Source organism: Phasianus colchicus, chromosome 1 (assembly GCF_987193195.1).
Source record: "Phasianus colchicus chromosome 1, bPhaCol1.hap1.1, whole genome shotgun sequence".
NCBI classification, from domain to species: domain Eukaryota; kingdom Metazoa; phylum Chordata; class Aves; order Galliformes; family Phasianidae; genus Phasianus; species Phasianus colchicus.
This window is the reverse complement of record NC_143436.1, coordinates 60991961-61004791: the sequence shown is the minus strand read 5'-3', so window position 1 is coordinate 61004791 and position 12831 is coordinate 60991961. Positions and strand designations below refer to the sequence as shown.

Sequence of the window (12831 nt, the reverse complement as noted above, 5' to 3'; positions counted from 1 at the left end):
TTCATTAGTTACGAAGTGGCACTGAAGTCTATTTTTTGAATCCTTTTTGAGCCTCACCATGAAATTCAATTATCTCATGTCGGAAGAGGATGTGCCAAGCTTCTTACTTAAAATATCTTACAGAATAAATGTACATTGTGCTACAGTTCATTTTAATGGAAAAAAACCCTTCTACGGTATTTGTCCGTGAATTAGTTTTAATATCTTTTGACAGTCAAACACTGATGTTTTATAGAAATTTCAGCTTTACAAACTGTTTTGACCAAGCATTACTGACAGCAGACCTTTAAACAGCAATCACTTTGACTTGCTTTTTGTGTTAGGTTAAATTGCTTTTCTGACAAATACTCTGGCAAAGCAAACCATAAACTGTTTCTAGAAGCCTTTACAGGTTGTGATGCGGTGGATTAAATAGTGATAGTCAATAATTCTTTTTTGAATTCATGAGGAGAATTTTAAGCTGATGGGTTAGATATCTAGCTTTTACTTTTTTTTTTAATTAACGCTATAAACTGAGGATTCATTTTAAGAAGACAGAATCAAACTTTACCACTTAGCTGTGTTGACTCTGGTGTTCTACAGGTAATGCAAATGATGTTCAGTATGTCCTAACCTCTGTTGCAAGTTTTTTAGTGATTTTTTTTTTCCCTTTCCTCTCCCCCCCTTTTTTCTTCACTTATATTAGGTGTACAGAACCAACCAGTGTGCTGGCGAGTTTGTCGTGACCTTTCCTCGTGCCTATCACTCTGGATTTAACCAGGGATACAACTTTGCTGAAGCTGTGAACTTCTGCACTGCTGACTGGGTCTGCTCTTTTGTATATATTTTTTGTCTCTACTAGGCGTCCTTTGCAAGGAGATTGTTAATCATTTCTTATCTGAAGAGTAGTCTTTTATGCTGCACAGTGTGTTTTATGTTTATGGTTCCTGGAACAACTGTGAGACTGTTGTTAATTTTCATAACAAAAAATGGTTTTGGTGTCCACACTATTTTAAACAGCTTCAAAATGAAACTTTTGCATGTGGTCTCCTTTTCAAATATTGATCTTGTAGTACTTCAGCTAGTTTTTCACTAATACATCTTCCTGGATTTCATATAGATTATTGTACTGTTTTGAATAGCTGTTATCATTTGCATCTTGGAGGTAGGCATATAACTCTTTTGTTCTCCTTCTATGTCAGCTCATTGCATCTTTTAATTGTGTTAATCCATATTCTAATAGCCATGACACAAGAACATAACTTACATGGATTCCTCAACAAGTTGTTAAAAGTGTGCCTCATCACTATTCAGAGTTTACAGATGAAAGATAGGATCTCATCTGTTGTTTATCTGTCTCCAACTTCTGTTTTGATACATTGAAATATAAATTCTAGAAGTTAACTAGAGACATTTATTCATTTATCAGAGAAATGGTCTGTGGAATTGTCAGATTTCTTTTCTTCTATGCTTGTGATATAATCTGTGTGTAGCCCCTGGGAAAACTCCTATTCTGACACTATGCAAAATGTAACCCAGAAGTGCGTAGCAAGTTTATCTTTCATTTTGTGCTTTAAAGGACACAAAATGATTGATACTAGCTTTGCTTAACTTTAGTCCCAACATAGTTATTTCTAGACAGCAGTGCATTTCACCTCTTTCCCATAATATATTTTTCTGTTTCTTAGTCTGTCTTTTCCCAGACTTTGTGAAGGAAAGTGTGTGGTGAGAGATTGTCTCAAAATGTTTTGTCCCAGAATGATGAATGATGTTGATTCTTGTAGCTTCCAATTGGACGTCAGTGTGTGAGTCACTACCGAAGGCTTGGGCGTCATTGCGTTTTCTCCCACGAAGAACTGATCTTCAAGATGGCTGCAGATCCAGAGTGCTTGGATGTCGGACTGGCTGCCATGGTCTGCAAGGAGATGACACTAATGATAGAGGAAGAAACACGCTTAAGGGAAACTGTTGTACAGATGGTAAGTAATGAAAGACAACTCTTTTGCTTTACCTGCAGAAGAAATTTTGCTCCCTTTCCCCATTTCCTCTCTGCTTTTCCTGGGCTAGTATTTTTAACAGGTGTCTTAATTTTTTTTTTTTAAGGGAGTATTGATGTCTGAAGAAGAGGTGTTTGAATTGGTTCCAGATGATGAACGTCAATGCACAGCTTGCAGAACAACGTGCTTCTTGTCAGCTCTTACGTGTTCATGTAATCCCGAGCGCTTGGTCTGCCTATACCACCCATCTGATTTATGTCCGTGCCCCATGCAGAACAAGTGTTTAAGGTATGCCAACAGTTGGTTTTTTTTTTTCCCTTTCCAGATCAGTGCTGTGTTGGAGACTGATTGCCAGATATAACATTTGGCCGCTCTTTTCTCTTCCTTTATTTAAGGAGTGCTTTTATCCTCTTTGTTTGATTCTTGGGTTCAAGGCAGAGGATATTATACGTATTCTGTCCTGACCTTATTTTAGCTGAGAAAACTCAACAATAAGCAATATCCTAGGTACTGTATAAGCATTAATACTCTTGCTTTATTTTTCTTTCATATCTCCAGGTACCGTTATCCACTTGAAGACCTTCCTTCTTTGCTGTATGGAGTGAAAGTTAGAGCACAGTCTTATGACACTTGGGTCAGTAGAGTTACAGAAGCTCTGTCTGCTAACCTCAACCACAAAAAAGGTTAGACTTCCGTTCTTTGTTGCAGAAGTTGAAAGGCATCCTACTTATTCTTTTTCTGATTTAATGAGAGAAAACACTGTGTTGTTTAGTGAAAAAAGAAATGAGAAACTCATCTTTTTGTGTTTGAAATTAAACTAGCCTGTTGGAACCTTGATGTAAGGGTTTGGAAGCAGTCTGAAATGTCTTTTGTTTCTACATTCAAACTATATGCTGTTACTGCAGATGTAATTGAGTTGAGAGTGATGTTGGAAGATGCTGAAGACAGGAAATATCCAGAAAATGATCTCTTCCGTAAGCTTAGAGATGCTGTGAAAGAAGCAGAGACCTGTGCTTCAGTAGCACAGCTGCTTCTGAGCAAAAAGCAAAAACACAGGTAAGACTGATTTTATTTTTTTATTTTTTTTACAGCTTTTATCTATCTATTTTGTTACTTGGTTGGACCTGGAAATGTAAGAAAACTGAGCTCTCACTGTCTACTAATTACCTCTAGTGTTTGCCTTTAGTGCTGTAACTCAGAGATTGGGGAGACATACATTTATAACAAAGATCCAAAAAGCAGATTTGGAATGCATTAAACATACTGTTTTGAGCTGACTTACGTACTGAAATGTGAAATCCTTTGGAAAAATTGTTTGATCTCTCATCAGGCATTTGTTTGAATGTGTGGGAGAGTTGTAGGGAAAGACAGCTGGAGGAAAAAGTGCAATGAAAGTAAGTTCTTGACATGAATGTTTATATTTTAGTCAGCATGGCTAAGTATATAACTTAAATAAAAAATGAGTTGATAAAATTGCTTTAGGAAAGAAAAACTGTTAAAATATTGTACTGCAGAGCTGAGTGCATGAAAACTAGGAAACAGCAATTATGGTTGGTGAGGCAAGCTTAGTTATGTCTTCTGGTACAGCATTTCTCAAAAATGTTTGATTTTTGCCAGCTGCTTACAAGTAAATTGCAGAATGCATTGTTACGCTGGTGGAATTACTGGAAGATGGAGAGGAAATGTCTTGCCAGCAATGACTAGGAGGATGGGATCCTGGGGAGCAAAGCAGTTCAGAGAGCAAAAATTGAGTCTGTAGTTGCAGCCAGTTTTTCACTTCTTGACAAGGACCGTGCAAAGCAGTGATGTGTGGCTGAACAGTAGTGCCTTTTCTTTATATCTTCTGGCTTCCTTAGCATTTTGTATTGCCTGCCTTGCTTACGACCTTCTAATGTTGTTCTGTCTCCTTTCACTGCCTCAGCATTTTCCTTTTTGCATATACAGTTTTTGGTGTTAAGCTTAAGGCTCCTTTAAGGAATGGGGTGCAAAGTAAATACTTAGCTAGTTGTAATACCCTGCTTTCCTACACAGGGCATAATGCAGAGTTCAAATGCAAGCCATGCTGATGAAATGTATGATAGATCCAATTACACTTCTCAACAGGCATGCCTTAAGTTAATTAGTGAATTTCCAGGGTTTTCTCAAGAAGTAGAAGAGAGAGAATTGGCAACTTTCAATGATGTATCTGAACTAGAAATTAATCAAATCCCATGGGGCAAAGAAAGAAACTTGTGTAGTCTAAAACTACTGTTGTTTGCTAAATCATAATATGATATAAAATAGAGGTTTGAGAATTTTGCAGAAGAAAAGATTTTAAATCATCCTTAAACAATACTAGGAAATTTAAATCAGAAGTCACCTTCAGCTTGTTCTTTAACACCTGTATTCATGTTTAATACAATGAGAGGGATCACATTTACACTAAGGATAAGGTTAGAAATACATTTAAAATGAGTGCTGAAACAGAACAACTTGGCAGAGAAAAAAGCACCAATAAATTTGTGATCCAAATGTAGCTAATGATGTTGCACTTTTTTTTGGTTTTACGTATAGTCAGATGACACAAAAATGGAGGTGGCTTCAATATACACACATTTTCTCTCCTCCTTATTAATGCTGAACATTGTGAGTTTTTATAGGCAGGGATAAGTGAATGCTTGTCTGACACACAGTGCTGTGGCAATCTATGGCTGCATTAAGGTTGGAGTTCTTAGGGGCTTGGGTCCAAGTGCAGCTACCATTCCTTCTCAATGTCTGTTAGAGTAAATCAAAGCCTGCAGTATTCTTTTTTTCTCTGTGACTTTTACACAGTGTAATTATATTTGATGATTCATTTACATTTTCTTCTTAAGTCCACAGGATGAAAGATTAAATTTACTTCTTATTTAATGTGATAAAATGTGTATTGATTAGCAGGGAACAGCTCTTCAGTGTTTAAAATCCGTCCTGCTCATGAGATTGCTGTGCCTGCAGTGATTTTTATTCTGAATATTTCATTAGTGCAGTGCCACTTAACTCTTTTCCTGCATTCAGTGGGCTTGTAACACTTGCTTCTAGTGGTACTTAATGGATGGACAAGTCCTGTGTAGTACCAGTCTTTTTCTCTTGCTAGTTTCAGTGGTTCTCTGCCTGCAAGAGAGACAACTCTAGCAAAAAAGATTTATTTTCACAGCATGTTACTGTTGTATATCGGAGACCTCTTGCCAGTGCCTGTCATGGTCATTAACTGCTTGAGCAAGTACAGATCTTCACGTGGCTCTTGTGAACAGTCCCATCTATCAAGTTGACCAGAAAGGGAGGATCACTGCTGAAATCAGTTCCTTGGAAATGGGTTCCCCTATTAACTTACCTTTTTTCCTTTAAATATTTTGGCCCCTGTGGTTTCCTCCATATTGTTGTCAACATTACTCTGTCTCTTGATCAAAATCTAAATTAATGACAGAGGTTCCCCCAGAAGCTGTGGCATCGGTGCCACTGATGATGTTTAACTCCATGCCCTTCACTTCCCAAAGCAGTTCTTGGTTCCCACAGATTTGTTATCATGGTTTGAAATAGTATCCTTGTAGGTAGATACGTTCCTTATTAGCGGTGCTGAGGACTTGAATTCTGAAGATGCTTATTTCAAATATCAAGTCTGCAGAGACTTCTTCAGTTTCAGTATTTTTGGAAGAGGCTTCTGTGTTTGAATAGCGAGCTGCTTTGGTGTTTGATTTTTACTGTACTCTCGTCCATGTGACGTAGACTCTTAGGAAAACAGTTTCTGCTTTGGATGTGTCTTCCAGTATACGGAAGATCTTGTAGATCTTGTGCTTCAGAGCAGTCTTGTTTTCTGTTTCTGTTTTCAGAAATTTGTCTTTCTCCCTGTTACCTGTGTCTGATCAGCCTTAGTAAGTTTTGAAAAAAATTTCACCTTTTGTTTCCTTTTCTCTTCAGTCAAATTTGAGGCATTTGAATGCTTGAAACTGTATAGTTTGCGTAGCTTTGTTAGTTTGTTCAGTGTTTCTTTTCTTTACCTGTTTCAACCTCTACTATTTTGTACCCAATCCATTTGCTTATGTGAGGAGCAACTGGAATTCTATCATCCTTGCTTGCCCTGGTCATGATAAGGAGCTGTGGCTGATATTTTACCTAAAATAATCTTGGGTTTCTGAAGAACCAAGCATTTCTACTGGAAAAAAAAGAAGCAACACAAAAAACCCTGACCTCTTCACGCTTTTGTTTAGTTGGAGCAAAAAACCCAACTTGAAAGTCAAAGAGTAGGGTAAATTCTCTTTAGATTTAATGTAAACTCTCAGCTATAGTTTTCAAGAGTTTTTAATTCTTACAGAGATTTTTTTTTTTCGATTGGCCTTTTTTCTTGGGGTTCTCAAGTGATCTTGATAGACTTCTGCTACTGGGAGTAAACCCAGGTGGTGTTGTCATTGTGTCTTTCATATAATGTTTTCTTGTGTTCATTCATACAGCAGACAGAACCAAGACAGTGGAAGGACACGGACCAAGCTGACTATGGAGGAGCTGAAAGCATTTGTACATCAGTTATTTAGCTTGCCCTGTGTTATCAGCCAGGCCCGACAAGTAAAGGTAGGTTTACATCTGTTCCTTGGATATACTGTAAGTGTTGTGGTTTTTTTCTGGACTTTTTTTTGTCTGTTAGTTTTGATTTTCATGTTTTGTTTATTTTGTGTGTGTGTTTTGTTTGGTTGCTCTTTGTTAGTTTGTTTTAACATAATATTGCCTGGTGTACAGGACTTTAGCTTTTACTGTAAAGCAGATAACTGCTTCATGGTGATATTTGTGGCCTCAAGAAAGAAAATACTCTGGATTCATTTAGCTGTGTCTTTCTACTTCAAGTAATCTTACTATTGTGATTGGAGTTTTGCTGATTACATGTTGCCATTTATCCACGATAGAATTAATGGTAATGTGTAATTCCTTCTCATTTTCCTGCTTACTTGCAAGCACCTAAGTGTGCAAAGGTGGTGTTTGTACTACAGTAGTATGCTCATGTAATCATAACAGCTTAATATGAAGGGCTCAATGTTGTTGCCTAAGCATTGATGTCTAGTGCCTTGCGAGTGACTCAAACCTATGCCATCTGGCCTTCATTCCCATTTTGGAAGAATACTGCAGGTCTTGTGTGGCTTTCATGTGGCACATGACAGCTTTTAGGCTACGGAAGCAAAGTGTTTTATGTGAATATACATACACTTTTCAAGGTGTCTGTTATGATGGATGCAGTCAGATGTGGTGGTTTCATGGTTAAACCAAGAGAAAAGATCGCTTCCATCTGTCACTGACCAAGCAGCCCAATTTTATCTCAGTGAACCAGTTGCTTTTCTTCCAGCATCGTTTAAAACTATCTATAGCAGTGACATTTCCTGTTAAATCCTACCCTTCATATCTATGCAGGAACTTCAGAAGGCTATATTGCTGTGCTTCTTTAGGAGAGCAGGGAGGCAGTAGTACACTGGCAATTTTGCGCTTGAATCTGTAAATCTTTTTCAGCCTTTGCTTTCCAGGTTTCATTCTCCTTAATCTGTATGCATGGCCTGTATGTCTTGTCCTTCATACATTTCTTTGCACCTATCTTTGAGTGAATCTAGACTAATAAGTGATCCAGATCATACTGATTCCCCTGGCTGCGATTATCATTTATTACTGTGGCAGTTTGTATTACAGCAGGAGTTTTCAGCAGTAAACTTAATTTGTTTCTGTATCTCTGATGAAGTGTTAAATACTGTTTGGCCTGCTAACCAACCTCCAGCAAAACACTTTAGGAATCCTTAGTAAATATTTTTTTTCATCTTGAGAAATAGTTCTTGATCTATGTCAACCATTTATTAACTCGTGTTTTCTGTTGGTACAGTTTTAAGAAGAATGTTGTATACTGCTAAATTGAGGTCCTAAAGTTCTGAACGTCACCATATGTGCAGCTACTTCTATAAGCAAACATATAGTAGAGGGATTTAATATTGGGCTTTCTTCCCATCTATTTGATATTGGCACATTGTTGTTGAAAACAGGTATCTTCAGTCAACTCTCTAGGACTGCAGGATATAGATTATCCAGGCCTGCTGACTCTAATCTTTATCCTTCTAAGATGTTCTTTAACGTGTTTCTCAGCAGTTAATTGAGTGGAAAGTATATGATAGCAAATATTTGGAAATATCTTCCTAAGTATTTTCTTTTCTGCCCCATGAAATTTTATGATCATATATTAACGAACCTGTGAGACTGTTAAGAGTTCATTGGTTCTAGTGCATTTGATTCTAATGTATTTAAAACCTGCTTCAAATTAAGGCATGGTCCATAGATGACAGAGCTAAAGACATCTTCTAGATTCTTTGCCAGTTTTCTGATCACTTATTATACAGCAGTTTTCTTCTGTGGCATCTATTTTCTGGGTGGTTTAAGACTTATTGTTCGTATAATAAACTCTTAACAGTTTTGATTTATATTTTGTATATATATATATATACAATATACATATATATATAAAAATTTATATATTATATATATCTAAATATATATATATTAATATATATATATTCATATTTTTTCAGCTGGGATGGTATCTTTGTTTCCTGTTTTTAAATAGCCTTAGAAAACTAATTGTGCTGAAGTACTCTGTGTACATATGTAAGTTCCCAAGGCTTCAGCAGTTTCTGATTAGTAAAATTGATAAATCTCATAGTCTTGCTGGTTAAAAACCATAGTCTTAGTTCTTGAATGAAGTCAGATAATGATCACTTAGACCTATGTACTCACTAACTTTGAGTGTGGGTTTTGAATGCAATTATCCATCATAATGAATTAGATTGGATGATGAGTATTTTCTAACATAAAAGGCTTGATAATTACTAGACTGTAATAATTTACTGTTGTTGCTATGAAGCATTCAGCATCTGTTTCCTATATTAAAAACCCTGTAATGTGGATCATGGTTGCTTTTTTTTGTAAACGGCTTTGATTTCTAGGTGGGCATGAAAAGCAACATCAGACAAGAAGGGCAGTAAGCATAGGTGTAGGAAATGTGTGTTTTGTTTCTCACGGTGGCACTGACTTGCCATCAGTAGCATCTGATCTTTTTTTAAGAGATTCAGAAGTGAATCAGTCAAGTATACAGGTTGAATGTCCTTGAATAAATCTCCCATGGAGCTATTCTCTTGTCTGATTTTTGATTTTTTTTCACTGCTGTTTCAAAACAAGGAAATACGAACAAGTACAGCAACGTGGTTAGATTTTTGTGAAGTTCTCCTTTCATTGGAGGGTGTTTGCATTTTCATATCTTTACTTTTTAAGTTAAAACCCTGTCGTGTTGCAGTGGTGAGCATGCTTTTAAATAGTTGCGAACTTGACTATTGTTCTTTTAATGCTCCTTTAACTCTGGTTTGTTTTTTTTTCCCTTAGCATTATTGTGTTCTGTTATGTATTGTCAGCATTAGTACAATGCCTCCAACAACTAATTAAAAGGATGACATCTTTGCAGAAGTCTCTCCTCAACCCGCTGTTTTAAAATAAGCACTGTCTGGGCAGTCGATAATACTTGTTTTGTAGGGATCCCTAGATGGTTGCAGCTGTGTTACTTCAGTTGCAGACTTTGTTATAGCTAATATGTATAACGAATGAAATAGTCCCTATGTCAGACTCATTGGCTTCTGATGGAACAGTTGACACTGTCTAGAAACTTTGACTGACGATGTGATGATCGCATACAAACTCATATCTGGCTGATCCTACAGCCAACGTTATTTTGTTTCTATGGACATTTTTTCTAAACACTTCTTACTGTATGTTACTCCAGAATCTACTTGATGATGTGGAAGAATTTCACGAGCGTGCTCAAGAAGCTATGATGGATGAGGTCCCAGACTCGTCCAAGCTGCAAGAGTTGATAGACATGGGCTCTGGCCTTTATGTAGAACTTCCTGAACTGCCAAGGCTGAAGCAGGAACTGCAGCAGGCACGGTGGCTGGATGAGGTGAGATCCACCCTCTTGGATCCCCAGAGGGTCACCCTAGATGTGATGAAGAAGCTGATTGACTCAGGTGTAGGCTTGGCACCACATCATGCTGTAGAGAAAGCCATGGCTGAACTTCAGGAGTTACTCACTGTTTCAGAGAGGTGGGAGGAGAAAGCCAAGGTCTGCCTGCAGGCCAGGTGAGTGTTCCTCTGTAAACTGTTCTTATGGGTCACATTCTTAAGGGATTCTCAGCCTCTGTTGATGAGTTGTGGTGAAGAGTGGTGGCTTTGAAGATGTAGTCTGCTTCTGTCATTGCCCAAGAGTTGGGTTTGAGGTTATTGATGAGTTACGAAAAGGCTGATTCCCTTTTGTATTGTACAGTGGCTGTATTTGCTGTGTATTGTTGCTCTTTTTGCTATTTACTTGTCTTGCTCCTAAGCAAGCAAACAAAAAAATGCTTATGGTATACAACAACTTCCTCAGTGTTAGGGATTTCTGGTGCTGTACCCTTTTGATGGACCAGACAATTGAGTTCAGCTTTCTGACCTTTGCTGTTACTTAGTATTGAGTTGCACCCTCCAAGAATAGAGCCATGATATATCCTATGCTTCTACACATAGTGATGAAGTCTCATCACCTGCTTGTCAAATCTGTGGCTTTAGATGGCTGGCATTTTGAGAGAAGGACGGAATTAATTTTTGTTTTTGTTTTTCACTCTAGACCACGCCAAAGCATGATGGCTCTGGAGGGCATTGTGAATGAAGCAAAGAACATCCCTGCTTACCTGCCCAATGTGCTGGCACTGAAAGAAGCCCTGCAGCGGGCTAGAGATTGGACAGCCAAAGTGGAGGCCATTCAGGTAGGGGTTACAGCAGGAACTGGACCCTTCTGTTTCCATCCTTTTGTTAAGACATGCTCTTTATTCCTAGCCCCTCTCCCACAGATATGACCCAGAGGGAATCCTTACTGTAGTTGTTCAGTGTACTTGTAATAGATTATGTGCTTGCATTCTTTTTCTTCTTTTTGTGCAACTGTCTCCCTATTTGCTATTCCATTTTTCCCTTCCTCTTGCCCATTTCATAGGAGATGTAAAAACCAACAATTTTGTTATGATAAAAATGTAACACTAGAGAACAGTAATAATAAATACAGTCCTATGTACTATCACTGGAAATACTTGCTGCAGTGGAGAATGTTCTCCTCAAACGTCTTTAGTTTTGGAGTTGGCTATGTGAATGTTTTGGTTTTTTTCTCCCCACAATGTGTTGAATTTTTTTTTTGTCTAACATGTAACGGCACTGATAGCTGTAATGCTTTTGTCTGAAATAGATTGAAGTTAGTTAGTTATTAGTTCAGTAGAGCCCCCCTTTTCTATTGCCCTACTCAGATAACATGGACTGAAATTGATGTGGTTTCTGTGATATACGCAGTATTAATCTCTGGGCTGCAGTTGCTTTTCTTGTATCAAGTATTTATTGAGAACTGAAGTGAGAATCTCATTTGACTTTACATCAGCCCCTGTAGAACTCTCAGATATGTAGCTTGCTGTTGAGCAGGTAGGATTTAAGACTGCCAGCTAGAAATGAAGCGTCTTACTCCCTAAGCCATCTATCAGAATAGATGTTAAAGTAGAAACTGTATGAGAGTTTTAAAAATAGTGAGATGGCAACCCTGCTGTCCTTTCCATTCATTTCCTGTTTTTGTCACTGACTAGAATGGTATATGGCTCGAAATCAAATTGGCAACTGACACAGTGGTGCAATCTTTGACTCAGGGAATTTTCTTTTCCTCCAGAATGGGAACAACTATGCCTACTTGGAGCAACTGGAGAGCTTGTCTGCCAAAGGCCGCCCAATACCAGTGCGCCTTGATGCCTTGCCACAACTGGAGTCACAGGTAGCTGCTGCGCGGGCTTGGAGAGAGCGCACAGGAAGGACCTTCTTGAAGAAGAACTCAAGCTACAGTCTGTTACAGGTAAGCAACAGAAGTACTGTGTCAGACTTCAGAAGTGGATCTTGATGCTCTTCTGCAGTATTGGAAGGCAAAATAGATTATCAAATTTCCATTTGATAATAGAAGATAATAAGTTTCAGCTGAAACTTCAGGTGAAAAGAACAAAAAAGACAAGTCAGTTTTGGCTAGTCTTATTTTATGTATAAACAACCTCAACTGTTGCTTTTTTACGAAACAGATTAAACCTCCAATTCTTGGGAGTAACAGTGTAAGTTCTCTTGGTTACAGGTTCTGAGCCCTCGCACTGATATTGGTGTTTATGGAAGCAGTAAGAATAGACGGAAGAGGGCAAAGGAGTTGATGGAGAAGGAAAAGGAGAAAGATCTTGATTTGGAATCCCTGAGCGAGCTGGAGGATGGGCTGGAGGAGGCCAGGGACACTGCAGCTGTGGTAAGGAGCAATGAAAGGTAGCGTCTCCTGATATGTGGATTTAACTTGTCTCTACTCTATATAAAAATCTTAAGGGAAATCTGATAAATTAATTTTTCTGAAACAAATATTTAATAGTATTAGCACAGTAATATAGTTTTGCAGTGAAAGTAGAGGGAAGCACAGTTCAGCAAATAAGTGCAAGTATATAATATGTATCTGGCTACGTACATGGCTTAGATGTTCTAATAATGTGTGGGTGTTCTTCTAATATTCTGACAGGATTTCAATACATTTGAAATTAAATGCAACTGGTAAGCAGTACCAGCACACTACAATTTGTTACACTTACGCAGTATACTAAACTGAAGTAAACCCTATGTTGGATTGCTTCAGCAATCGCTCCTTTGATTCTTAAGATTTATGGTAGTGGTTTGCTGACACAAGTCAACAGATTTTAGAAGTGTGTTCTAAATTTGCTGACCTTAGACTTTACCTACCATACTGTGG

General features: G+C 37.9%; 1 protein-coding gene across 1 annotated transcript in view; it reads left to right on the top strand.

The window, feature by feature from the left end:
- KDM5A (lysine demethylase 5A) overlaps positions 1-12831 on the top strand; it is a 49120-nt gene that overhangs the window by 22484 nt on the left and 13805 nt on the right. The window contains exons 13-22 of the mRNA XM_031589858.2: positions 686-805; positions 1764-1958; positions 2083-2264; positions 2535-2659; positions 2882-3032; positions 6440-6557; positions 9781-10136; positions 10660-10798; positions 11734-11913; positions 12181-12342. Coding sequence (XP_031445718.2) covers positions 686-805; positions 1764-1958; positions 2083-2264; positions 2535-2659; positions 2882-3032; positions 6440-6557; positions 9781-10136; positions 10660-10798; positions 11734-11913; positions 12181-12342 — 1728 coding nt within the window. The remainder of the gene's footprint in view (positions 1-685; positions 806-1763; positions 1959-2082; positions 2265-2534; positions 2660-2881; positions 3033-6439; positions 6558-9780; positions 10137-10659; positions 10799-11733; positions 11914-12180; positions 12343-12831) is intronic.